The sequence below is a fragment of the Sarcophilus harrisii genome, chromosome 5, assembly GCF_902635505.1.
Source record: "Sarcophilus harrisii chromosome 5, mSarHar1.11, whole genome shotgun sequence".
Classification (NCBI taxonomy): Eukaryota; Metazoa; Chordata; class Mammalia; order Dasyuromorphia; family Dasyuridae; genus Sarcophilus; species Sarcophilus harrisii.
In genome coordinates this window covers 231917597-231944900 of record NC_045430.1, presented here as the reverse complement: position 1 = coordinate 231944900, position 27304 = coordinate 231917597, and the positions used below count along the sequence as shown (strand labels likewise).

The 27304-nt window shown below is 37.9% G+C and overlaps 2 protein-coding genes across 3 annotated transcripts; both read left to right on the top strand.

Moving 5' to 3' along the window:
- The first annotated feature begins 10039 nt into the window (after positions 1-10039).
- COMMD3 (COMM domain containing 3) lies at positions 10040-13890 on the top strand. Its single transcript, XM_012551252.3, has 8 exons — positions 10040-10238; positions 11504-11615; positions 11697-11760; positions 11855-11889; positions 12224-12284; positions 12370-12426; positions 12512-12571; positions 13486-13890. The coding sequence occupies exons 1-8, from the start codon at positions 10100-10102 to the stop codon at positions 13543-13545; spliced, it is 588 nt and encodes a 195-aa protein (XP_012406706.2). The 5' UTR covers positions 10040-10099; the 3' UTR covers positions 13546-13890.
- Positions 13891-15649: 1759 nt separating this feature from the next.
- BMI1 (BMI1 proto-oncogene, polycomb ring finger) lies at positions 15650-25767 on the top strand. Of its 2 annotated transcripts, none has more exons than XM_012551251.3 (10): positions 15650-15801; positions 20855-20988; positions 21340-21436; positions 22054-22109; positions 22207-22257; positions 22488-22596; positions 22682-22727; positions 23165-23263; positions 23692-23772; positions 23870-25767. In XM_012551251.3, exons 2-10 carry the CDS (start codon positions 20877-20879, stop codon positions 24197-24199), a joined length of 981 nt encoding a protein of 326 aa, XP_012406705.1. In that variant the 5' UTR covers positions 15650-15801; positions 20855-20876; the 3' UTR covers positions 24200-25767. The 2 variants fall into 2 exon arrangements, with proteins under 2 accessions (XP_012406705.1, XP_031795731.1); XM_031939871.1 differs by lacking the exon at positions 15650-15801 and adding an exon at positions 20387-20715.
- The last annotated feature ends 1537 nt before the right edge of the window (positions 25768-27304 follow it).

Sequence of the window (27304 nt, the reverse complement as noted above, 5' to 3'; positions counted from 1 at the left end):
TTTAATTATTTCTAACTTCAAGTCACATGCTCTTATTAGTTCTGCAATTATGGGCAAGTCATGTAAATCTCCCTAAATGTTTAGTTTTCGCAGTGGTAAAGGAATTATAAAAATAACTTCAAGCCTTTTTTACTTTTATAACCTCTCTTGCCTTCAACTTTTCCACTTAAGCAGTTCTCACCTTAGTTTAGGATCTAATCTCTTCTCACCTAAATCATTGCAACAGTCTCCTAATTGGTTTCTTTGCCTCAAATCTTTAACCACTAATAATCCATCCAAAATATTACTATTGAAGTAATTTTCCTTAAGTGCAAATTGGTCCCATGACTTTTACAAAATAAATTTGGTCATTTTCCTTTGCCTCTTAATAATATATGGACTTCTCTATCATTTAAAGTCCTAAACAACTTAGGTAGAACTATCTTTTCATATTCAGGGGATATTACATTCCCTCCTGCCCTCTGAAGTGAAGCCAAATTGGTTTTCTTAACACATTTTCTCCTATCTCTGAGTCTTTACCCTGACTTGTCTTCATATCGCAAATCATGGATTCTCCCTCTTAAAATGGAGCTCAGGAACCATTTTTGCATGAAGTTTCTTCTGATCTTCCCAACTACTAGAGTTCTCCCTCTTAAATTAGTGTGTATTTTGCTGCTTTGTATTTGAATTTATTATCTTTATACTTAGATTGCATATGTATGTACTTATTGTCTTCCCCTAATATAATGTAAGTTCCTTATGAAGAGAAATTATTTCTTTTTTTATGTACTTTTATCCTTAGCCACTAGTACAATGCCTGGCATATAATAGATGCTTAATAAATCTTGTTGACCAATTGATCCTGTCATTGTCAGTACAGAATGCTCAAACAATATAGACTCTACATATGTGTCCAAGAAACAAAATAAAAGTGATCATCAGAGACATGTGGAGGAATGAAAGATAGCCCAATCTTGAAACAAAACCCAGGGATAAATGAAAGCCCATATACTCCATAGTCCAGTGATTGGGGAGGAAAGAACTGAGGATGTTGGATGGATTCCTTGTGGAGAATTTATGACAAGATATAGACAAGAATCATATAGGACAGTCAGGCATAGATGGATTACAAATCGTGTCACTGGAGGGACTACTGACATCTATGAGATCACAGATCCATTCAAGTGTCAAAGTATCTCCCTTGAGGGGGTCTCTGTGAGGCTTAAATGATAAAACTGTTGTAAAGTGCTTTGCAAACTTTAAAATGCTGTATAAATGTCAGTTATAACTAAAATGCCTTAAAGTTTAGCTTTTTTAACCATGCTAGCTGAGTTTGAATATAGAGCAATGATGGTATTTTTATTAATAACTTTAAAAAAATCTTCCCATTTTCTTCATCATTTTATGATCTATTTACAATTTGGATTATCAAAAAGAAGATGGCAGATGTTTCTTCAATACGCTTGTGAAATAGGTACAATGCCAGCACAAAAATTCCTGAGCATCTAAAAAAGACAATATAAGGATATCATTACCTACTTTTCTCTCTTGATTCACTAATTAGTCCTCATCTACATTTTTAAATATAAATAATTTCCCAGGAATAAAAAATTCAGAAGCATAAGAATTTAAAAAGAATATTTTCTTCTTTGGAAAAAAAAAAGTTAAGACTATGGACATAATGAATTACTTCCCCTCCATTATCACAATGAACTTTTTGTTTTTATAAGACTAGCAAAATTCTACATAACTCTTAAAGTCCCCAATTCTCTAATTACTTCAGGATTAATTTAGCTTGCAAATGGAAGACTTCTTTTAAAAATTGTAATTACAACAAAATCTATACCTAAGGAGGTTGAATCTTCTACACATAAAAATGGAAAACTACTATAGTGAACTAGGGCAGTGAACAAAATTTAAATTATATGTGAATTATTTTGCTGTGAAAAAGAGTTAGTAAAGATTAAAACTGATAAGACTTCTGAGACATTTTACAATTAAATTAATGACATAAATATACATTTGAGATCTACATGTAGTTAAGTTTGAGGAAAACTGGAGTTTCTAATCACACAATTGACAGATTCTATAAGGATATTTGGCTACATGAGGTTATGGAAATTAGTATTACAAAATTTATTCTATAGCAAGTTTATATAAATTCCCTAATTTATTTAAAAATATACTTTGGCGTAGAAATAGAAAATATCTGTCAAACTATTTTGCCTTTTTAAATGTAAGATCTCTGCTATAAAAACTGATAACATATTTAGCCTATTTTAAAACAGTAATCTCTAAATCTCTACATTTTCTAAAAGAATTATCCATAAGAATACTCAAACATCTTTTATATTTGATTGTTTCCATCTGAAGATGTTATACTTTGGTTCCAAACCACCAAATACTAATGCCTATTTTTCTGGTTGTGTTGCTTCAGGCTGGAATGATCTATATCTTGTACAAGAAGGATTAGTGTTTTTATATAAAATACTGATGACACTTCTATGTAAAAGATTCTAAAACAAATATACTAGGAGTCACTTTTCAAAACTGTAAAAATATCAACTTAGTGTTTGTGCTTATACTTTGTTTAAAGAGTCTTTTAATGAAATTAGAACAGACTAAGCAAACCATGCTTTAAGAATAAAATGACTTGGCCTTTTGAGCTTTTAATATCAGGTTTTTGATGTTTTTTGTTTTTGTTTTTACCACGAATAAAGAATAAAGTATCTTACTTTATGGCCTGTTAGAATGTTGACTGGCAAAACGATTCTTCTCCTATAGTTGCCTTCAATTTTAATATGACAGACTATGATTACATTAGTAGTTATATAAAGTATTAGTTACAAAATCCATCAGTTACAAAATTGTATCCTGAGAAACTTTACTGATAGAAGATTATAAATGAAGTAAAATGAAAGTTAATGTCAAGGAGCTACTTTGAAAATGATTCTTTCAGGACTTGAAAGTATTTTAATGATTAAAGAATTCACAAGCCTCTAAAAGCAATATATGATTTATATTTCTATTAGAACTATGTAAGTCATCACACAGAAATATATTCTATATATAGGCAATATTAGAAAGGCGGCTTTTTTGGAAAGGAAAATTGTTATCTATAGTCTTTCTAAATTGTATGCTTGTAAAACAAAAGAAAAAAACTCAGTATTAATTCGTTTTACTTGAAAAATTTTGGTTTTCATTTTAAAAATGGTATTTTCACTTGAAGTTAGTATTTGTAGCCTGAGAAACTATCTTTCTTGTCTTACTATTTACTACTATATTTCCATAATAGGCCTCATTTAAAAGTTTGTATCATTCTGAAGTTATATGATAAATACATTAAAAAAAAAAACCAGGAAATCTAGATATCTTATACTGTTTTCCTTCTAGTTACATTTTCCTCTATCCTATTTTCCACCTCCAAACTTCTCTTTGGACCTAGGCCATATTTACAGAGCACCAAGTTAATTGAAGGTGAGAAATTAATTGTAACATGAATTTGGGCTATGACTATAGTCTAACTAGCTCAAGTATCTTTTCTTTGAACAATATACACAGTAGAAAAGGAAAGAAAATGCATTGTTAATCAGGTTTATTTGAGTTATTTAAAGAAACTGATAATTAAGGCCCCAGTTTTGCTACTTCACTATCTCAACAGCCCAAATAATTTATCATTCTCCCTTTCACAATAAATTTGATTATTTCTTTAATATAGCATCAAATTGAAATAATTTTATGGAATCTAGATGAACATTTTTGCACTGGCTGAAATATTTATTCATGTGTAGACATTAAAGTAATTATCTCAGAAGTAACAGTTCAAAATGTTATCTTTTGACCAATTACATTTTTTCTGTACTGTACTCTATAATACTCACAACAGAAGCTTTAAAATAAACACACAAAGAGGTTAATAAAAAAAAATACTCCAAATGAAAGGATTTTGCTTATTATTTATATAATTGCTTTCACAGTTGCTGATATAATTGTCTTATGTAGACCTCCTCAAAGAATGAAAAAAGCTAATTAAGGCAAATCTTCAGGTAATGTCAAAAATGACCAAAGCCATTAACATATGGTTGAATTTGTTTAAAAAAAAAAAACAAAAAAAAAAAAAAACATGAAGTGGAGAGTTGGATAATTACTTGAGAAAACAAATCTGGCTTTGAAGCCAGAATTATCCATAAAATTGCCTCAAGTTTATACTTCAACCGTGCTATGAAGACATTATTTCTATACCTGATATAAAAGCTATAGCCAAGAAATATACATTTTCTTCATATAATTTTCTAAATGAACTTTCAGAAGGCATATTTTTGAAAGGCTAAATTTAGTTTGTTGTTATTACAGTTAAGTAAAAAGCATAACTGCTATTGCTTAAATTGATGAGTATTAGCAGTGCATACAATGTAACTTATTTAAATATCTTACTAATACTAAAAGTGTTTCATTTCAGAAATATGGATGAAATTTCTTTTCAGTCATTTTCAAAGCATTTATCAATTCCAATTATTTGGGTTCTTCCATAAAAACGTTCCTTGTGCCTTTTTGGTTTCAGTTTCCATTTTTTGAGTAAGATTGCATTGTTTGAAGAAATATGAATATGGTTTATTTCATGGATGAAAAATGAAATTCTTAAAAAATGTTACTTGGGTAGCTGTTTAAAATGATAATTTTATTATAATTCACACTTTTTATGTGAAATGAATAAAATTCTATTGTTCATTCTTCATCTGGAACTAGTATTAGATAAGTTAGTTGAATCTTTTGCCAAAATTCCTCTTTTTATGAAATACAGTAACATTCACCTTTAGACAGGGATTCAGTACCCCAAAGAAGAGAATCTAGTTTTCACCATCCAGTATTTTCAAGTTCAAATTGAATACAAGCTCACTTAGAGTCTAGGCCTACTATTTCATTTGAAAAATGACAGCTTGAAAAAGTTTGTTATGGCAGAGGAGTTTTACTTAAAGTGTTAGCATAAATCCTATGAATGTTTGTGTATTAGTGTCAGTAATTTTTTATAAAATATATTTAAATGCATTTCAATGGTAACATGTGTGTGCCTATATCAAAATAAAGTTTTTACTTGAAGAAGTCCTGCCACAGCAAATTAAAGGATAAGTTTGTATTTTCCCATGGGGAATGAAGTAAAAAGCCAAAATAATTACTGAAAGAATTTAGGTAAAACCAATTAACTTTCAATCAAGGAGAAACTTTAAAAAAATATATCTGAACACAGTCTCTTTGTAATAGTAGAAATCATTGGATTATTTTGCAAATCTGAATGAAATTCATTTCACCTGTATCCTCAAAAAATTTAAGGGATAAACTTTATTCAGAGCAAAAATAAACATTAAAATGAAGTGTTTCCAACACTTTTGCTGAATTTCAAATATGTATTTCAATTTAAACATAAGATATTTTCATTTAATTTATAAATACATAAAAATTTCTGAGCATAAAATTTGACTTGTTCTTTGACCATTCTATGCAATATGTTGTATTAATAAGTCTTAACTTTTACTTTTTTCTATCTTCTGATGACATTATTTTTATTTTTTCATTCATCCTTTGTTGTATCTTTTTGTAACTTTTCTACCCTATATTAGTTTTTTTAGTTTAGTTTTTTAATTTTAATTTAGTTTTTTAAATCCTTGCTATTTAGTACTATATATTGGTGATATCACTTCATACTAGGAGGCAAAAATTCGAAAGTGATCCAAGTGTATGTATCTTTTACCCCGTTTAAGATCATAACATTCAAGTCAAGAAGGCCTTCAATTTTACTGTGTGAAAACAGATGCTTTTCATCAAAGAATTCTTCTCAAAAGGTAGTACCAGTTTATCAAGAGGGAAACTCTGAATGGCAGATGATTTTTTGACATGTGCAAAACTCATTTTCTAACTCAAGATTTGTCAGATAGGCTACAATGCCAATGTAAAAGTTTTAAAGGTAACAATATGATAAGCAGCGTTTTGATTCTTTTCCTTTTTATTAGCAAACAAATGCTTTCAATGACAAAGTAAATTCCAAAAAATTCAGCCAGTCTAATTCAAACTTTGACAGCATTACCCTGATGACAATTCCCAAATTCATGATTAAGAAATATCATATATTTTTCCATGGAGATCTCTTGAGAATGGAATTCCTGTCTGAAGTGGTCATAGTTGGCTGATCTTCAGGGAAATGATATATGATTTATCTTTTTAAAGTGATTTTTTTCTAATGAGATTATATTTCAACATTTCAAAGATAATAAGTTTTAAAATACATGATTTCACTTAATGTTTTCCTAGATTTTTTAATGTTTTCATGTTTAAATTTTCCATCATAATTTGATTCAATGACAGCTGCAGTTTTTAAAATTAGTACTAGGGAAATAATTCCTAATGAGTATAATTATGCAATCTCAATGGTTTAAGAAAAGTAATATTAACTTAAATGGTTTAAATATATGAATGATAAATGGATGTTTCTAAAATTTTTGGAGAAATAGTTATTCCTCTCTTTCCCATGAAGAACTCTGTAATCCTTAATAAGATTATTTGACTTTTACTTCTCTCTAGATTAGAGCACAAATGCATTTCAATAATTTTGAATTCTACAGAAAAATCAATATATAGAAAGAATACGGTTCTGTGACAATATAAAAACCACAATGTAAATTTTAATTCTTTATTCATGCTAATTTAAAAGTAATGACAACTAGAAAATTATTAATATTTAAATTCTACATATGAACTGTTCTTTATTAGGCGTCTGTCTTCTTAAATATGTATACATATATATATTTAGCTTAGATGTGTTTCACCTTTTTTATCTACACCTTGTTTTATTTGACATTTACAAATAATAGCCATTGGCATAGTTAAAACTTTATAAGATCCTGTTTTTGAAATTGTTATATCCCATCACAATAGATTTCATAAGAAAAATATTTCCCAATTTCAAAGTATGACCTCCTTATTTTAAGAGTATATGATACAATAAAAGAAATTTATTATTGTCTTAGGTAACTTTTCAATGGGATTTGATTTTGTCAAAAGCCTGTGAATAAAGCAACTATTCATCACAATTTTTTTCTTTTTTTGGAGGGAGAGGTGGTTACAATTAGCTTCACAGCATTAAATTGTGCTTGCCTACACAATAATAAGGATTTCCAAATTCCTACAAGCCGTGGAAGAAAAAGTAGAAAAACAAAACAGAATGGGAAGATATTTCTTGGATATAGGCATATGTCAATTAAATCATTAATCGTAGTGGAAAGAAAAAAAATCATTTTAAATTTCATTAGAAAAGGTGTAGATTTTTGAAGTTAATTTGCTAACAGGTAATATATGTTCTTTTCTTATTTCATTCTACCTTGAAAAAAAGGTCCAATATTCATTAGTGAGGATTAAATATAAACTAATACTAAAAGTGTTTTAAAACAATTAACTCCCAAGTAATGTTCACTGGCACATCATCATACTTATAAATGATTATTCATATAAGGAAAGGATTACTTAAAGAATCCAATTCACAAAATTTACAACTTCTATGGATGCCAATGAAATCTTCACAACTGGACTTTTCTTTAGAATTCTGAGAACAAAACAAGAGATGAATTTAGAAGGTCTAAATTGGAGTTTTAAAAAAAGTTTTATATTCATAATAACAAAATTAGAAATGTAACAATGAGGCCTTTGGGAACAGCTCTCCAAATAGATTCCACACTGGCCTATTTTTTAAGAATCTCAAGAAAGAGTGGTGTGTTGTTTTATAAGAAATTCTAAAGTAACAACTCAGAAGATACAGTTGGTATTGTTATCTTCTAGAACATTATTGAAAACATAAGAATCTTAAGTACCTTTCAGGCCTTTCAAGAAGAAAACCAAATATTTATCAGCATTATCTACCTTAACGCTTTTATTGCAAGTTCATGAATGTTAGGATAAAAAGATAACTGAAAAAAGCACTTTAAACTGGTGGGCTATTTTTAAATCATTGAAGTAAAAATAGGGCCTTTTAGGCCAAAATTATTATTTTACTATCTTCCTCAAAACATTAAAAAAAAATTCCCATTGCTATGATTTTCAGTGAGAGCAAATAAAAAGCATTCTTCCCCCAACTCCTTTTCACCATTGCCTTACAGGTAATTTTTCCTGAGATTATATGAATAAAGTGGCTGAGGGGTCCTAAGGCAATGATAGACAAGAATACCTTGTATCTGGATAACTGCCCATTTTAATGAACCTGTTTCTGCAGTGGTTGTTTGGCCCTCAAAAACTTGTTTTATGTTTACATACTGGGTTATCCTTTCATGCTTCAAAAGAATACTGGACCAAAAGGCCCCATACAATAGATAGATGCTGAGAAAACATTGTTAAAATCTTTGTGAGCCAAAGCTGGAAATTCTAGTAGCACTTGGGCCTAACACATGAATACATTTAGGTAGAAAAGGATACATATCCAGAAGCAGAAAGTTAGAGAATGTTAGAAATGTTAGCTATTAGAAATGACCTCTCTCAGTTAGAAATGTTAGCTATTATATAAACTATCATTCTTGACTTTCATGCTCACAGACTCCCATTCATTTGATTTTATTTATCTCCCACTCTTTATAAGTAACAATATCCATGGCAAAGATAAAAGAACCTTTTAAAATACAAATTGAGAAATGCTTAAATCACTAGTTCAGATGCTAGTAACAGTATTGATAAGCAATACTTCTGGTAGAAAACAAATTATGTTTCTCTAATCTAAATAACCTAAGTCCCATATTATTTTGCATGTACATAGTCTTTGCTTCCAAAATATTCTGATTATGAATTAATATTTAAGACACTAACTTCTCTACTTTGAAACTCCATGGTAAAGTTTGCTCTCTGATATATACATCATTTTTACTCAGTGTGTTTGTACATGTAAGAGATAGGCAGACAGATAGGAAAAGGTAGAGAACCAGAACTAGAAACCCAGAAAAAGACAGAGACAGAGAAGCAGAGACTGAGAGACACAAGAGCCAACCAGAGAAAGCTACAGACAAAGAGAGAATTATGAGACGGAGAAGAAGGAGAGTAGTGAGGCAGAATAAATTTGGGGTCAAGGTACCAATGATGTTGGGGGGTGGGCAAAAGGTGACGATGGAGGTTTCCCAAAGAACTCTGGAAGAAATCTCCTTAATGCCTTGCCCACACTGGAGCCTTTTTGAGGTGGATAGCCAGCGCCTACGTTTAGCAGACCTCAGTCGTTCCTTTCAGGGTGGCAATATACTTACTCCATTTACAATTGTATCGTTGAAGTTCGATTGTAGACTATAAAATGATGAATTGTTTACTAGGCAAATGAAAACTAATATACCCGGCCAAGTGAAATCTACTAGCAAGTCTATTTCAAAGACCTCTTCGTTACGGAGGGATGTACAAGGTTACCTGGGATTCCTTTATTTAAATCCTTATGACTGTCTAACCCGTTAGCTTTACATTCTCGTTAACATTGTCGCTCCGGCTTCTGGGCCAAACCTAGAGAGCTTTTCTACCCCGGCGGCTCAGGTCCCTCGGGCTCCTGGAAACGCCGCCGTGGCCGCGGCTCCGGGGAAGCGAGCGGCTCCGGGCCGACCGCAGGACGGGGTCCGGGGGCGGGCGAGCCCGGCTCAGACGCGGACCTCTGCCGGCCGCCTCGCCACGCTCTCCCCGGCCAGCCCGGTCATGCAGAATGGATTATAGCCGGGACCCGAGCAAGGGGACTCGCAGAATCACAGACGAGGAATCACCAGCGGCTTTGTTCCCACCAGGGCCGAACGGGAGCCGCACCGTCGCCGGGCCGAGGCGGAGCGGGACAGCCCCGGGCCCCCGCAGGCTCGGCGGCCGGGCTGAGGTCGGAGCTCGCGGGGAGCCCGCGACGTCGGCACAGTCGCTCGGGTGAGAGCTCGAGAAGCTTCCACGCAGGGCGCGCCGGCCCCGGCTCCCGAGGGCGGCACGGCCCCGGCACAGCCGCAAGGTCGCCCCAGCGCCGCCTCCTCTCGCAGCCGCCGCCGCCGCCGCCGCGGCTCGGGCGGCTCGTGGGCGGGATCAGCTGAGCCGCCGGCGCGTGTCACGTGGTACGCGTGTCGAAGGTCACTCGGCGCTCACAATGGAGCTCTCCGAGTATGTGCAGAGAGGCTGCCAGATGCTGGCCGATCCCGGCTGCTTCGACCTCGGCGCCTTCGCGCTTCTCCTGCGGGCGGCCTTCCGGAGCCTGCTGGAAGCCCGGGCTGACGAGGCCGCGCTAGGTAAGCCGCTGGCCTCCGAGCCGGCCCGGCCTCGGGGTGGGGGGAAGGGGATGGGAGAGGACGGAGAACGAGAGCCAGAGGTCGGCGGGCGCGCGGCGAGCGCCCGAGGCTGAGACGCCGGCTCCCGGCGCGGCCATCGGGCCCACCGGGGCCCGGGCCCCGAGCTTCGCTGCGCAGACCTCGGTTGGCACCTGCTCCTCACCAACGACTTAGGTTCTTGGCGCGCCTTCCCCTCTTTGTTCCTGCGCCCGGGGTCGTTTGTGGCCTAAAGGACCTGGTGTTCCGCGCTGGGCGAAGCTGGGGCTGTTTTGACAGTTGGGCTTCTTCCGGTCCGTCCTCGGCCATCCACGCCCCCGGGGCTGAGGCGAAGACCTTGGATCTCGGCAAAGCAAGAGTCTGCCGCTGCGGCCGGCGGAGGAAGAGCCGGTAGCCCCGGTTGGAGCCGCCCGGGTGCGGTGCATCTTGCACGCTCTCGTTGCACACCGACCCCGCGGCTAGGAACTGCACGTCTTGTACAGGGACTTGGGAGGTGACGCTCCTTCAGCAGCTGAGAGTGCGGGCGGGCAGTGCCTACCTGTCCTGTTTGGGGCTGGGGTAGAGCAGGTGATTGATCGTAGGTGACAGTATAAATGCCGAGGATGCTGGGGGAGTCACGGAAGGCTGTCTGCTTTGTGCAGTTTCCCTGAGCTTCTGAATTAAATCTTGTATTTTTTTTTTAAAGGACGAGAGTTGAAGTTGAGCAAATAAATTCAATGACTTGTCTCTGAGTCTACAAAACGGTCATCAAAGCCTAATTATATTAATATGCTCTGGTGGAATTGTTTTAAATTAGGAATCTCCCCCCCCCCCCCTTTAAACAATGTTAATGAAATTCAGTATTAAATATTTTAAAAGTGAAAACTTACAGGTTTTCTAATCACTCAACACACCTTACTTAGTTAGTGTTAACTTTTTTTCCAGTGACCAACTGTAGAAATGAACTTTTCTCTAACTTTTTTTTTTAGTTCAGTAAGGAGATTAAAATAAAAGAAGCAAAGGGTTATTTAATTGAAACTAAAAGATAGCAATAATCATAAAGTTGTTTTACTGCTTTGCAGTTGACCTTGTCTCCTCTCGTGTCTCTGAATTTACCCCCCTGTGTATTGCTTTGTTTTAAATAAACCTATCGATGTCAAAAGGCTATGGTGGTGCTTCTTTTAGAATATACCATTAGAAATTTTGTGTCATCATTATCATATGTATCATCAGTAATTAATTTATTTTAGATCATCCAGACTTGAAACATATTGATCCTATGGTATTAAAACACAGTCATGCAGCACTTGCAACTTGTATACTGGAGGCAGGAAAGCAGAAAGCTGACAAGTCAACTCTGAGGTATAGTTTATTTTTATTGCCATTGTCTTAAGTTGTGTTCACTTAAATTTCAAAACTAAACTTTGATTTTTCTTTCTTCAGCACGTGTCTAGAAGACTGTAAATTTGACAGAGAAAGAATAGAACTATTCTGCACAGAATACCAGGTTATAGTAAGATTCAACTTATTTTCACTACCAATTAATATTTTTCCTCCCTTGTTAAGTTTGCAAAGATTTTTTTTCTTTTTTCTTTTAATAGAAAAACAAGATTTCTCTGGAAATCCTACTGGGAAGGTGGGTACTGAATATAATATCAAAGTGAGTTACTTTTCACTTGTTGCTGGGAATGGGCAGTATGCTAGGTGAAGGAAACATAGGATCAAAACAAAGATTCTGACTTAAAGAAAAGGGGATAAAAGGCAAGTGAAACAATTGAATTTAACTTAATGTTTGTTAAAATAAAGTTCATTAAACTTTTTTTTTGCCACAAGCTGCCCCTTTCCTTAATTTTATAGTGAATTTTTAAGTATCTGAAACATATGTATTAAAATTGGGACAATGGATGAATATCATTCTTGTGTAAAGAAGTTTTCTGGAAATATATACAAAGTATCATTGTACTTTGCAGTATTGGCAGGTGTCCTCTCCTTATAACTGATGTTTCTTGGCGTTTGCAATATCAGATTAAGGTAATGTCTGACATTCTTTGGGAAATGGATTTGTGGGAAGTTTTCTTAATTTTAATTGAGGGTTGATAAATGTTTTTTGTTTTAGACCAACCAACTTCACAAACTGTATCGACCATCATATTTGGTGACCTTAAATGTTGAGGTATTGTTTGTATTTACTGCTTTTCCCTTTTATGTAGACAAAAAAAATGAAAGTTTGTTTAATTGATATTTTTTCCCTTCCCCAGAAGGAGGACTCTGTATCCCATCCAGACATTAGCTTTAATTGCACTATGGAGCAATTACAGGTATGGTATTTAACTTATTGAGATATTAGACATTTAAAAAAAAATCCTATTCCTCAGCTATCAAAAAGTCAAATTAGAATGTGGTGAACAAATGGGAGAACTCTTTAAAAGTATAATTTAAAAATTGATTTCCCTTTTATTTGTAGGCCTGAAAACTGCCAAGTTGGGTATCTTTTTTTTAACTCTGCTGTGAAAATGTTGTTTCAATATTGTTTACTCTCCTCTCCCTTACCAGTATTTGCTTTCTACTCAACTGAGATTCAAGTAACAAAGGAAAGCAAAATTAAGCTGGATGCTATATGCATTACTTCCAAAAAATCTTTTGCATCTGCATATTTAGAACCTTTTGTACACTGAGGGGAAAAGGAGCTATAACGTTTTCTTAAAAATCAAATAAAGACTGGGAAATGCAAAGGACACATTTCTCTGGTAGATCTATTCAAAGTCATGACAGCTTATTTTTTTCTTCTTATTACTTGAGAAAATAAGGTTCATTAGTTGAAACTGTGATACAATTGGCAGTTTTTCCAAGACTTCTTATACAGATTTGCTCTTCCTATAAGCGTTAATTAGACTTTTTTGGAGAAGATGTAGACATAACCATTTGTAAAAATAAATTCCTGAGAGTCTCCTCTTAATGTGCCCTACATTCTATTAACTGAAGAAGAGTCTTAATAAAAGCTCGTATTTCACTCCAAAAGCAGATAAGCAATTTGATGAACTCTTATGAGAAAATGAAGGTATCTTTAAAAATATTTTAGTGACATATATAGTGTAATTTGTTAAATGTTGAGATAACACCAATAAATTTCGGACTTCTTTAGAAAGTGCCTTTACCGGCTCTCCTTTTCCCCTTTCCGTCTCCGATCCTGTCTTTGTTTCTATCCTAAAATTATCACATGTACGTATTTTAGGACTTAGTGGGAAAATTAAAAGATGCCGCTAAAAGCCTGGAAAGAGCAACTCAAATATGACGGAAGACCGGGAACAATCTGCCAGGGTCGAGAGGAAGAGCAGCGCTCGCGGTCCTTCGGGAAAGCCGCCCCTCCTTCCACCGGTCGAACCCCGTCCTTAGTAGAATTTGTATTATTTCCGCCTTTTGGACCTGTGAAATCGATGAAACGTGGCTTTTTTTTTTTTTTTTTTAACATTAATACAATAGAAGTGAAGGCAGCAATATTATTGTGTGTTAAAAAGTGTTGTTGGTCTGTCCTGCCTTCAGCTCTTCCACTGCCTCACCCCCTTGCATGTCGTGCTTATTTCCTCACTTTCTTTGAGTTATGTGCTAATAAATTGAGATTCTCATGTTCACAAACGAAGGAGGATTCGAGGTTTAGCGTCTTTTTGTTTAGGATGCCTCCCCCTCTCCTTTGCCTTGGGGACACTGATGTTAATTAGCCGCGTTTCGCCGGGTTCAATGTTAAAGAAAAGGGGCAGGACGGAAGCCTGGGCAGACTGTACGCCGTGCTGTAAGCCCTCCTCCCTCGACCCCCCAGAGGGCTGGAGCACTCTGGCTCTTCCAGGAGGGAGCCCTCAACCTTCAGGCTTTCTCTCCTCTGCCCGACCCCCCCAGGAGACAAAAGCCCTCCGGCAGCCTTACGAGTGTCTGCAGTCTTACGAGTGTCGGCTAACCCTTTCGGACCCTTCCCCCACTGGGCCATAACTGCCAGAAGCTGCCCCACCCTGAGGTGCCCAGGCTGGGAGGGAGGGGGCACTTGGCATCCCCCTCAGCTTCCTGCAGACCAGATCCAGAGCGGGAAATTTGACCGCGCGCTTCGGACCCGCCCCCTTACCGACCCCCGCCCGCGTGAGGGCCCCCCCGCGAGGGAGCCCAGGTCTCGAGGGGAAACGACCATCCTGCGCGTGCGCGTCGGGCCAGGGGACCAAGAGCCCCCTTTCCAATCCTCCTAGTAGCCCCCTCCCCGGTGGCCGATCCCGGAGAGGCGGTGCCTTCAGGATGACTGGGCCCCCGAGAGCCAGGCCGAAGCCCGAGCCCCGGGAGGCGTGGCGGGGAGCTGGCACTTTCCTTGGCGGGAGACAGTGTCTGCGGGCTCTCGAGACTCCCGGGGGAGGGAAGGAAAAGGGGCCGGCGTGCGGCGGCGTGCGGGGCCCGCGCGGGCTGCGCCCCGGGAGCGGGTGGCGTGTGTGGCGCTGTGGAGAAATGTCTCCCGGCAGCAGCAGCCAGCGCCAGCCAGCCAGCGCCGCCGCCGCCGCGCACTGTGTGAGGGAGGAGGGAGCCAGGGGGAGGAGGAGGAGGCCGAGAGGTGCTGGAGAGGGGAGGGCGGGGGGCGGAGGGGGGGGGAAGAGCAGGAGCAGGAGCGGGAGGGGGCGGCCAGCGGCAGCAGTGGCGGCGGCCGCGGGGCCCCGACTACACCGACACTAATTCCCAGGCCGCCCTTAAGGAATGAGGGGAGCACGTGACCCAAGGAGGAGGGGGCCCAGGGGGAGGGGGCGGGCGGACTCCGAGCCATTTTGGGGCCGGTGTCAGTTTCCACTCTCCCTTCAACGGTGCATTTTTTTCCACCCTCCCTTGCCCCCTCCCCCTCGTCTTCATCCTTCCTCCTCCCGCCCCCCCCCCTCAGCTCTACACACTCACACATACACACACTCACCCGCCCCCGCCTCCTCGTTGCACCTCCCTCCCCAACAACTATGAAATAATAATCATAATAATAAAGGGAGAGAAGGGGAAAGACAATGGGGATGTGGGAGCGGGAGCCCCGATCGGGATTAGAAACACCTCCCCGCCCCGCAAGAATAATCTAATCGTCCCCACTCCCATCCCTCCCTCCCTCCCCCGCTCCCCCCTCGGAGAGGAGCCCGAGCCGGAGCAGGAGCAGGAGGAGCAAGAGGAGCAGGAGGAGGAGGTGGTGGTGGAGGAGGAGGAGGAGGAGGGAGGAGGGAGGAGGAGGAGGAGGAGGAGGAGGAGGAGGAGGAGGAGGAGGAGGAAGGAGGAGGAGGGAGAAGAAGGAGGAGGAATCAGGGTTTGGAAACAGCATGAAGCGAGCAACAGCGCGGCAGCGCAGCAGTGGCGCAGCAGCGCGGCGGCAGCAGCACGGCAGCGCAGCAACACGCACACTCCCTCTCCCACTCGTTGCCCATTGACAGCAGCGTCTGCAGCTCGCTTCAAGATGGCCGCTTGGCTCACATTCATTTTCTGCTGAACGACTTTTAACTTTCATTGTCTTTTTCGGCCGCGCCGATCGTCCCTCGCCGGATCCTTTTTCCGGGTATGTATCCAGGGAGGCGCCTAGTGGACCGTGGGCGGGTGACGGAGGGGGCTGCTCCGGGCTTTGGGGCCGGTTTGGGTGCCTGGAAGGGGAGCCGAGGTGCCCCCCCTTCTCTTTCTCGCTCTCGCTCCCTCTCGCTCGCTCTCTCGCTCCCTCTCTCCCTCTCCCTCTCCCTTCCCCAGCTCCGTATGGAGAAAGCTCTGACAGTCTGGGCTTCGACCACACATACACACACGCACGCCGAGACCCACACACACACACACACACACATGCAGGGGCACACACCGCCCGAGACAGAGACTCACAACCCACAACCCACACCAGCACCAGTCTCTCCCTCGGTCGCCTCCACCTACTTCAGTTCAGAGACGCACGGACATCCTCACATTTTAGTTCCTTTCTCCCCGGAGCTCCCCTCTAAAACCTCCCGATGCACATGGCCCCCGAGGAGAATATTTCTATTTCCAGCCTTTGCAGCTTCCCTGGACGCAGCGCCCTTTGTTGAGAGACAGATTTTGATTAAACGGGGACCGGTTCCTGAAATCGGGAGCTGCCTGGGTCAAGTGGTTTCCCTCCTCTCCCAAAGAAATGTATTTTGAGGTGTTTAAACATCCACAGAACGTCCCCATATTATAGGGATGAAGTATGTGGGGGGCAGCGATCCCGCCAAGGTGGGTGTTAAGCTGGAAAGAGTTCAAACAAAAATGTTATTAACTTAAGTTGGACAAACACTTGTATGAAATTGGATGGCTTGTTAAGATGGCGGTTCCCAGTTGTTTCCAATGTCTCTTGCATTTGTGCTTCAAATGGGAAAGTTTTTCCAGTGGTACTACCTGGGGGTCAGTTTTAACAGAAGTTCTCTTTGAAAATCAGTTGGATCGTGGTCACGGAGAAATGGATAGTTTCAGATTTGGAGCTATTTTGGAGCGAAGATGGTGACTGGATGTTAGCATGTGTATGTTGTTTTGTTTTGGTTTTTTTTCCTCCCTCGCACTCCCCCCCCACCACAGCTACTTTTTCTTTCTAAACTTCAGTGTGGGGGTACGCTTAGAACCATGTCTTTGCTAAGTCTAGCAACTATGACATTGTTTAGTTGATACTCCTATAGGTCATAGGCTGTGTGAGACGAGGGGTACTGGGAAGTTGATGGCATATGTGTATGTAATAATTTGGCCTTGACAGCCTAATATTGAGGTGCTTTCTCCAACAATTTATGATTAAAAATGGGAAGAAAACCAGTTAAGAGACCCTGATAAATCTAACAGAGAATTTTAGTGAGTTTCATGATTACGGCTCATTACCTGGAAACTAAGCACCTCACTACAAAGTTTGGAAAACTTCAAGGATAGTTAAACACATCCAAGTGTGGACAGATGTTTTATAGAATTTCAAGTGGCTGAGCCTATATTTTATATAGAGAACCACTATGACCAAAGAAGTTCAGTAGAGATATGATATTGTACTCTTCTCTATCAAGGTATTGATCACTTAAGGATCCCAATATTTCATCTATACTAGATCATGCTATGACAATGCCTTCACAGTTGAGTTTCTTTCAAATAGTGACTGATTACATTGTCCAAGCACTTAATTTTATGAACATAATTATCAACTTTTGTATATTTAACTTCATTTTTCTCTTCTATCTTTACTGCAGTGTGATCATGGTGGGTCATATTCTACACTTATTAAAAGTTTACTTAAAGCACTCCATTGCTGAATGGAATTAACAATTTCAGCTGTACATGGTAGACCAATTATTACATCCAACTTCTTGGTTGTATCTTAAGCAACCAAATTGACAAAATTGTCCTGAGACTTCAGTTAACCCCTACTTTTCACATAGATAGAGCTACAACCTCCAGTGATGGAATTCATTTGCATTTCTTAGATTGCAAATAGCCAAGCTGATTGTTAACATAAGAACTTGCTTCTGTTTTCCTTCATTTTGACATAACTGGTGTCAGGCCTCTAACAAAACTGACAGCCCTAGCTGAGTATGTTATAATGGCAAGTTTTTTTTTTTTTGTTTTTTTTTTTTTAAACCATTGTGTATTTTTACCATTGTAATTGTGGTGCTCTTTTTCTTGCTTAATTGACAGTTTCTGTGTTGGGACAAAGTTATTCACATGTTATCAAGTTCTCTAGGACAGAGAAACTATTCCTCAAATCATGTTTAAGTTAAAAAAGGACCATACTCAAGGTTTTCATGAGTTTTCCTGCATTTTCAAAAGGAAGAGTAGGAAAAACGAGCTGAATTTTTAGATAACAATGTGTCGTTTAGCAGCACTACAACTATGATTTGAAGCCAATCTCTTGACACCCACACACCCACACACATACATATAGTGTAATTTTAAAGCCTGATTTAGTATGTTCTCAAAAATTTTGGTCTAAAACTTACACTTGGGATCCTTCTTAAGCCAATTTGCAGAAATTTCCCTCCCAGCTGTTTGATTGTTCAGTTTATGGGTATTTGAGATTTAAAAGGAGTTAGTAGTCCATAAGATATCTGAGAATTGTAGCCAGCTTTTCGCATTAAAGCTACTTCATAAACTTAATAATTGAAGGAAAAAAATTAGTGTGATATACTTGTACAACATGAAATGCAGCCTTCTGGGCTTCACTTTTTGGTGAACAACATGCCATAGGTTAGGGAATTTCGTTTTGGAGGTCACTGAAGTGATCTTTGTACTCAAAATATAGTGAAATGTATACCTTGCTTTACCACATAACTCTTTGAGATGTTAGTGACTTAAATGTATAGTCAGTGTGTTCAATATATTAAGGTTTTCTTTTCTATATCTCGGAAAGGTTGTTGTGTAGTAAGTAGATGAAGCTTTCTTATCTGTCACTCATTGAAGTTGTGATCACTTTAACAAAAGCTTTTTTTTTTTTTTTTTTTTTTTAGATCTTTCTTAGTAGGTTAGCCATTCATTAGTCAAAGACGTTAGACATCGAGGTGTGTTGTATTGTGTTTCTCTAGTATGTATCCAAATCTGAATAAAATTAGAATAACTGTTACATCATGTCGTGGGTTTCACAAATTCACACGTTTCTATTCAAGGCAACTTTCAGAATATGTGTCAGAAAGGTCAGGACATGAGCCTGTGGTCTCCGTTTGAGGTTTGAAATAAAAAGGGGAGTGGGGATAAGAAAGGTATTTTTGGAGGACATGTAACAGTTTGATTTACTGGACTGCCAATTGGTGTTTCGTATCTAACAGTCCTTTACTGTGATTTATCTATAATATATTGATAATGCCATTTCATCTTATAGAGCTTGCTATGGACTGCAAGCTGAGAAAATGACATTTGTTTTTCACTCCTGTCGCTACTCTATGTTGACAAGGTGTTGATTTAACGTTGGGAATGGGCTGGTCACATGGTCCTTTGCATATTGTCACAGCCCTACTGTTGAAAATCGTTTCTCTTGCTTTAATACTCGGTTTGTTCAAATAATCAAGCGGATTTCCCACCTTCACTCCCTCCCTTCCCCAAGCCGATTTCAGTTTTCAGTTTTTCCAACTTTGTACCGTTCATCCAAATCTGCAGGAGAAATTTAATTTTAGAGGAGGGAGCTTTAAAGAGATTCAGCTCAATAAACATCTCTGCAATTTGAGCTCAGAAGGTTTGGGGCTAAGTGCACAGTTGGCAATTCTTGGGGAAAAAAATCCCTCCGTGAAAATTTTGCCCTGGCGAATTGCTAGCAGGAGAGACTGAAAGAATCTAGATCTGAAACAAGCTTCTTGCTTCGAGTCGACGTGGAAAGAGGCCCCCGAGAGTGTCCGAAATGGCCGGGAGTGGCAATGGCTTGCTTTTCCCTTGCCCAGACTCTGCCGCTCGCTGAGGAGCTCCCGGAAGGTCCAGATAAGCCCTCGCTAGCCTCCAGTCCGCGCCCCAAACCCGGCTCTGCCTCCCAGCACGAACTCGGAACCTTCCTCCCCCTCCCGCACTGGGCTCCGCGCCCCGCACCCCCTCCCAACTCCTGTTGGAGCCCCTCCCCCCGGGCTTCGCGGCTTGCTCCCCTCCCCCCGCAGCCCAGCCCGGGCTTCCCCGCACACCCGGCTCTTCTCTGGGGCTTGGGCTGTGTGTTGCAGCGGTGGCCGGATGCCAAGTGTAAGTGTAAGTTGCTATGGAAACCCCGATAGAGGCTAGTTCCGAATCCGGAGCGAGACAGAGACAGAGGCGCCGGGATCCGCCTCTTCCACATCCCCTACCCCCTGTGTCTGCTTCGGGAGTAAAGGAGGACTCGGGGAAGGCTCTGCTCCCGGGCCCGCCCGGACTCGGGCCCCAGCCCAGGAGCTCAGCTCGAGGTGCGTCTCGAGCAGCTAGGGAGGCGACCAGGCTCCGGAAATGCCAGTGATGCGGAGAGAGCCGGATTTGTTTTCCCTTTTGTGTTGCATAGAAATGTGCAAGTTGTGGCTCCTCGAACTGACTAAATCAACAACCTTGGAGAAGTGGAGGAGGTGAACGGAGCAGAACCGTCCGCCGCCGCCGCCGCCGCCTCCCTCCCCCCTCCTCGCCCCCCGCTTCACCCCACCCCACCCCACCCCCCACCCCCGTGCTCCCGGCCCCCGGAGGCAGACAGTTGACTTTGGGACCTTCTTCTAAATCGGAAGTCCCTCTAATCAATTAGGGAATATCTTTCCCGCGTTTGGCCGGAAGGGTTGGAACAAAACCTTGTAGTTGAGAAACTAGTGCGGGGGCCAATGCGGGGTCTGCTCGTGGCCTTCCGCTACAAATAGAAGAAAGCCCCTCCTCCCCATTCAGTCTCTTCTCCGGACTCTCCGATTGACCTCGAAAGGCTAGAAGAAACTTTAGTTGGATCTGGATTCATCACTGTAGTGGAACGGATTCGGGTTGATGAGCAAAGTCCTTCTTTAGACAGTTATTACAGTTCACCTGATGAGAGGTTTTCGGATTTCATTTAACTCTGAATTTACATTTGGTTGTGTGTGTGCGTATGTGTGTGTTTTTGTAGCATTTTCATATGTACAAGGATTCTGGAGAAAATTCCGCTGTGAATTAGTCACTGTTTTTGTATTTTTCAGGACTTCCTCTAATTAAGCCAAAATGCATCGAACAACTAGAATCAAAATCACAGAGCTAAACCCTCATTTAATGTGTGTGCTTTGTGGAGGATACTTCATTGATGCCACAACTATAATAGAGTGTCTACATTCCTGTAAGTACACAGACTCAATTTACTGTTGTTCCTTGTGTATTTCCGTTCAAACTTAACCCCCCCAAACTGGCTAAACTGAGACTTAAAGAGTAATCCTTTCTAAGTATTTTATGGGGTGATTTTGTGTCTTTGGGGGCTTCTAGAGCCCTGGGAGCTTTTTCTTATTGCTTTAAGATAAGCCTGTAACTTGCAAGTCTTTTGAAAATGTTGATTGATGCTAATTGAAGTCATTTAAATATTAACTTTGGCATTTAAGTTTATTTTAACCTGTGCTGTAATTTACCCCAATTTCACTGTTTCATTCTCAAATTACTAAAACCAAGCAAATGGCATATTTTTTTTTCCTTCTAGTCTGTAAAACATGTATTGTACGATACCTGGAGACCAGCAAGTATTGTCCTATCTGCGATGTCCAAGTTCACAAAACCAGGCCACTCCTGAATATAAGGTATGAGAAAGTTAAAATTCTTTCTAAGTGTGCTTTGTAGCAATTCCTACTCCTCTCATTATCATCTTTTTAAATAGAAAACTTTATATTTAATGATAGCTAAAATGTCATTAATGCTATTTGATAGCTTCAGAATTAAGACAACTATTCATTTTTAAAATATAACCCTAATTTTTTTTTAACCTTTCATAGTATCTTTTTTAACACTGAATTTTGACATATTGTATTTTTGTTACAGCGTGAGTGTAACCTTGAAAAACATTATTAAGTTACAAAAATGTGATTGGTTCCACATTTCCTTTGTACTCTGCCTTTTCATTCAGGAAATTATTAGTAAGCTTTTAAAAGAATCTATTTTTGTGTGTGCAAAGTGCAATGGAAACTAGAGGTCATTTATAAATATGAAGTATTTTGCCATACATTTTAAAGTATTATACTAGCTTTAGAATCCTGTGATAATGTCATGCATTTTGTTCTGAGAACTGTATTTTTCATATATTAATTTTGTTCTACATAATGTCTCAATACAGTCAAAGCTTTAAATTGAAGGAAGGGAGAAGAAAATCATAATTTACACCTATTATTAGGTCTAATTAGTAGTTTATTTTTCTTTTCAGGTCAGATAAAACTCTTCAAGATATTGTATACAAATTAGTTCCAGGACTTTTCAAAAGTGAGTAACAAGATATAAACATGAATTTAATAGACTATCTTGGTAATTTTTAAGTACTATATACCAGGTAAAAATAATATTTGCATTTTTCTTTTAGATGAAATGAAAAGAAGAAGGGATTTTTATGCTGCTCATCCTTCTGCTGATGGCAAGTCCTTCTAGCTTTTACTTAAAAAAATAAAATTGAGTTATGTGATTTTAAAAAAACAACCTTTTCCCAGTATTTTTACCTTTAATTATTACATGCAAAGACTTACAAGAAAAAGAAAAGCAAAACAAAATCCACCTCAAATTGAAACCATATGACAGCTTCCATTCTTTTTCTTTTTGTTGTCTTTTCTGTATAATCTTATTAAGTATATAAAAATTTCTATCTAGCTGCCAATGGCTCTAATGAAGACAGGGGAGAAGTTGCAGATGAAGATAAGAGAATTATCACTGATGATGAGATAATAAGTTTATCCATTGAATTCTTTGACCAGAATAGGTAAGTTTCACTGGGGGATGAAAAATCTTTTTCAAATTAGTATATTTCTTATTAGTTATATTATTCTAATTATCCTTTTCTTTAGATTGGATCGAAAAGTAAGCAAGGACAAAGAGAAATCTAAGGAGGAGGTATAATCTATGTTATATAAAAATTTTGCACAGAAGAAAAATTGTGGATATTTTAAGATTTTATATAATAGAGTGATTGTTTTTTCTTTTGATATTCTCAGTAGTCTGTAATATCAAATAGAAGTCAATTTATTACTAATTAATTGCTATTAACTATGTGAAATTGATAATCAAGCATTATAATCTATTTTATAGATAGATTAGAGCCTTACCAAATACTTTAACTCATTTGATACATGGATGGTCAAATAACTATAAATTGAGTTTCACTGACATTCTAAGTATTGAAATATTTCACACAAAATTACCAAGGAATTCTTAAAAATTTGAATTACGTAATATGATTTGTTACTTTTTCTGTCTACATACTCCAAATTAGACATTTTTGAAAGATCCTAGAATTGAAAAAAAAATAACTTTCCTAAATATGTTCTCAGGTGAATGATAAAAGATATTTACGCTGCCCAGCAGCAATGACAGTGATGCATCTAAGAAAGTTTCTTAGAAGTAAAATGGACATACCTAATACTTTCCAGGTACTGATTTTCTTTTCAAACATTCATGTGCTTCATTTTCTGTTAACTTAAAGTCTGTTGCTGACCTTTTCTTTGTGCTTCTTGAATTCTAAACAAAAGTAGAAACAACTAAGCATTCATGGTGCTTTAAATTTTTGATTTTTGAGATATTATATAATACAGAATCAAAAATACTAATAACTAAATTCATGACTAGCATGAAATCCTTAAGTATGCAATTCTGTTTTATCTCATGAAAAAGCCTTTTCCTCCTTTTCAAAGAAATTTTTTCTCACATTATAAAGTTGGAAAAAAAATTTGTGATCCATTTTCAAAATAAATATTCTGTGAAGTACCAGTATTAGTTTAAGAATGTTTCTTGCGTGAAGAAGAAATGTATTTTAATTTTGTTATTTATTATAGTATTAATTAAATAATTTATATCTTAGATTGATGTAATGTATGAAGAGGAGCCTTTAAAGGATTATTATACACTAATGGATATTGCCTACATTTACACCTGGAGAAGGGTAAATATCTAATCAGATAACAAGAGAATAATAAGAGGTTGTGGTTGGCAATAATATTTAAAAGGTTTATGACTGACTTAATCTGTTTACTTTATAGAATGGACCTCTTCCTTTGAAATACAGAGTTCGCCCTACTTGTAAAAGAATGAAGATTGGCCACCAGAGAGATGGTTTAAATAATAGTGGAGAACTGGAAAGTGACTCTGGGAGTGATAAGGCCAACAGCCCAGCAGGAGGTATTCCCTCCACCTCTTCATGTTTGCCTAGCCCCAGTACCCCAGTTCAGTCGCCTCATCCTCAGTTTCCACATATCTCCAGTACTATGAACGGAACCAGCAGCAGTCCTAGCAGTAACCACCAATCTTCCTTTGCTAACAGACCTCGGAAAACATCAGTAAATGGATCTTCGGCAACTTCGTCTGGTTGACCCTTCAGACTGTCCAAAAACAAAAACAAAAACAAAAAACAAAAACCCTGATTTATATAGATATCTTCATGCCATTACAGCTTTATAGATGCTAATACATGTGACTATCGTCCAATTTGCTTTCTTTTGTAGTGACATCGAATTTGGCTATAAACGATGGACTAGAGGTGACATTGATACGGACGTTAATTGCAATGAAAGATTGTTCCTGTAAAGAATTGATTTCTGAGGAGGCAGGCAAGATTTTTTTTCTCTGTGCTAGGAAAGATGTGAAATGGTTTTTTGCAGCCATTGTCGGGATTTGGGAATCTTCTGCATTGGATATAAGGATTGGGACATAGTTTGTTAATCTCAATCTCAACTAACGCCTACATCACATTCTCTTCAATTGTTCTTGTTATGCTGTTTTGTGAATCTGTAGAAAACAAGTGCTTTTCATCTTGAAAATCAACAAAATGGAAAGAATATGCATAGAATGATGCATTCTATGTAGCCATGTCACTGTGAATAACAATTTCTTACATATTAGCCATTTTGATTCTTATGTTTCATTTTTACTTCTCCATTGCTTTGCAGAACCGATCAAAGGAAAGTAAACTTCAGTTTTACAATCTGTATGCCTAAAGCGGGTACTACCGTTTATTTTACTGACTTGTTTAAATGATTCGCTTTTGTAAGAATCAGATGGCATTATGCTTGTTGTACAATGCCATATTGGTATATGACATAACAGGAAACAGTATTGTATGATATATTTATAAATACTATAAAGAAAATATTGTGTTTCATGCACTCAAATATGGTTGTTAAATTCTCCAGACTGGTTCGACCCTTGCAGATATCCTATGTTTGAGCCTTGCTTATCAGCAGAGAACATTTTTAGTGTGGATATCAAATTCCAAATTCAGCTATTTTGAAAACAATTGACAATTATTATGATGTTTGTCTCTTTCCCCTCAATAATATAAAATTTTACTTCTAAAATTGTGTTGCAGCAAAGGAAACAGAACTCTGTAACCAAGGAATATGAAAGTGATTTGTTCATTTTATTTCAATTTTATTATTGGGTGTGATAGAATTACCATGTTTTTAAAAGCACGTTAAATCACTATCGACATAAAATGTGGTAGAAATTTTAAGACACTGACCAATTTGTGGATGAAGGCCTATCTAAATTCATTTTAATATATGGTACAGCTGTAATTTCAAATTTAGCAGGTACGTCATTATTTCCAAACAAAGACAAATGCCTTTTCTTTAAATGTTTGTAAATAGGAGCAACTTTTAAGCTCCTAAAGGTATTAATTTTAAGTAGAAAGAGCATGTTAAATTTAAAATATGAACTGCCCCAATTGTTTTCAGTTTGTGCTTTGCTTTGGTCGAACTTTGTGTGTGTTCATCACCCATCAGTTATACATTTGTGAGGGTGTTTATTCTATATGAATATTGTTTCATGTTTGTATGGGAAAATTGTAGCTAAACATTTCATTGTCTTCAGTCTGCAAAAGAAGCACAATTCTATTGCTTTGTCTTGCTTATAGTCATTAAATCATTACTTTTGCATATAAGTCGTTATTTTTGCTGCCTTCTTTAAAGTTTCTGTGACTAAAGAACTTCCATGAAGTCACTAAATATATAGTTTTTATTTTGATCTAACTTTATATAATACAACTGAGTTTCTGGTTATAGAAATAACTTTCATTTTATAAGTGATTGGCCAATAAACAGATTGTTCATTGAGAAACTAACAAAGTACTTTTTAAAAAATAATACATAAAAACAACAAACTTCTTTTCTGGAAACTTTGTAAGGGATGAGAAGTGATTTTACAAAATACATTTGTCTCTTGAAAATGATATCTACAAGCAGTATAATTTTAAAAAATCAATTGCTTTTTTTTCACTCACTCCATATAAGGTATGTGTCTATTGCATACATAATTCTTGAGTTAAAATTAATATTTTTCTCCAATTCTGATAAGAACTTTTTTTTTTCTTGTCTCCCTTGCACTCTCCAAACTTTCTAGGTTAACTATAACAACTAAGGAAAAGAGATGGATTAATGTAGGTTGCAATTATTTTAATGTTTTAGATATTAATATTGTCAAAGAAACAAAATATATGTATATATAAAATTTTAAGAGTCCAAATAGTGCCCCTGAATTACACATCTTGACACAACTTCATTTGGTATATACAAATCTGAATTAACATAAAGAACAAAGTAGAACCCAAAACTTGGACTTGGTGTTAAGACAGGTTTACTAATTCTGAAATCAATTTATAAATATCAAATCTAATTTTACTAATATTAATATTTACATCATGTGGATAACAAGAATGATGGGGAGTAAATTTTTGTTCCTCCCCCTCCAAAATATATGCTTAGTTGAAATTTCAAAGGGCTGTTTCACCTAGACTCTCCACATGCTCAAAGTTATTTAATAAAATGGGGAGAATATCCTGATGACTTGCCGTTTCTTAGAACCACTGGATTCTGGTTATGACTATTGTGATGTAAAACTTTTGATAAGCTAATTCAAATCAAAACAAAAGTGCCCTATGGAGATCCACATCAAAGATGATTCTAATTTCACAAGGTGATCATTGCAGACAAAATAGAAGATCCCTGAAAAGTGAACTGAAAGGCTTCAGAGTTTTCTTCTGAAAATATTCTAGTAATTCCATACCATAAAGCAAACTGTTGACTGAATATCAGGTAGAAAAAGCCAATTTATGTTTACTTCACAGATAAGGATTAAATAAGTGAAAGAAATGAGTTGTTTTGTAAAATAACCAAAGACCTAATCGGTCATAAATTGGTATAGGGCTTTATAATTTTTAAAAATATATATTGACTAGTCTGCTACAAAAATTGAACTGTGGGGGTGGGAACTTCATTGATTCATCAGACCTCTCATCCTAATCTTTGGGTCCATGTGGATGCTTGAGAAAGTAAGAAACTTTGAATTAACAAAAATAACAAAACCACCACAAAAATTAAAAATCAACCAAAAAATAAGGACAACATGAAGGTACCTTGGTTCAGGGAAGTATTGAACCTTCTTTCCTAATAGTTGAAGTTTTGGTAAATGTTGCAACTTTT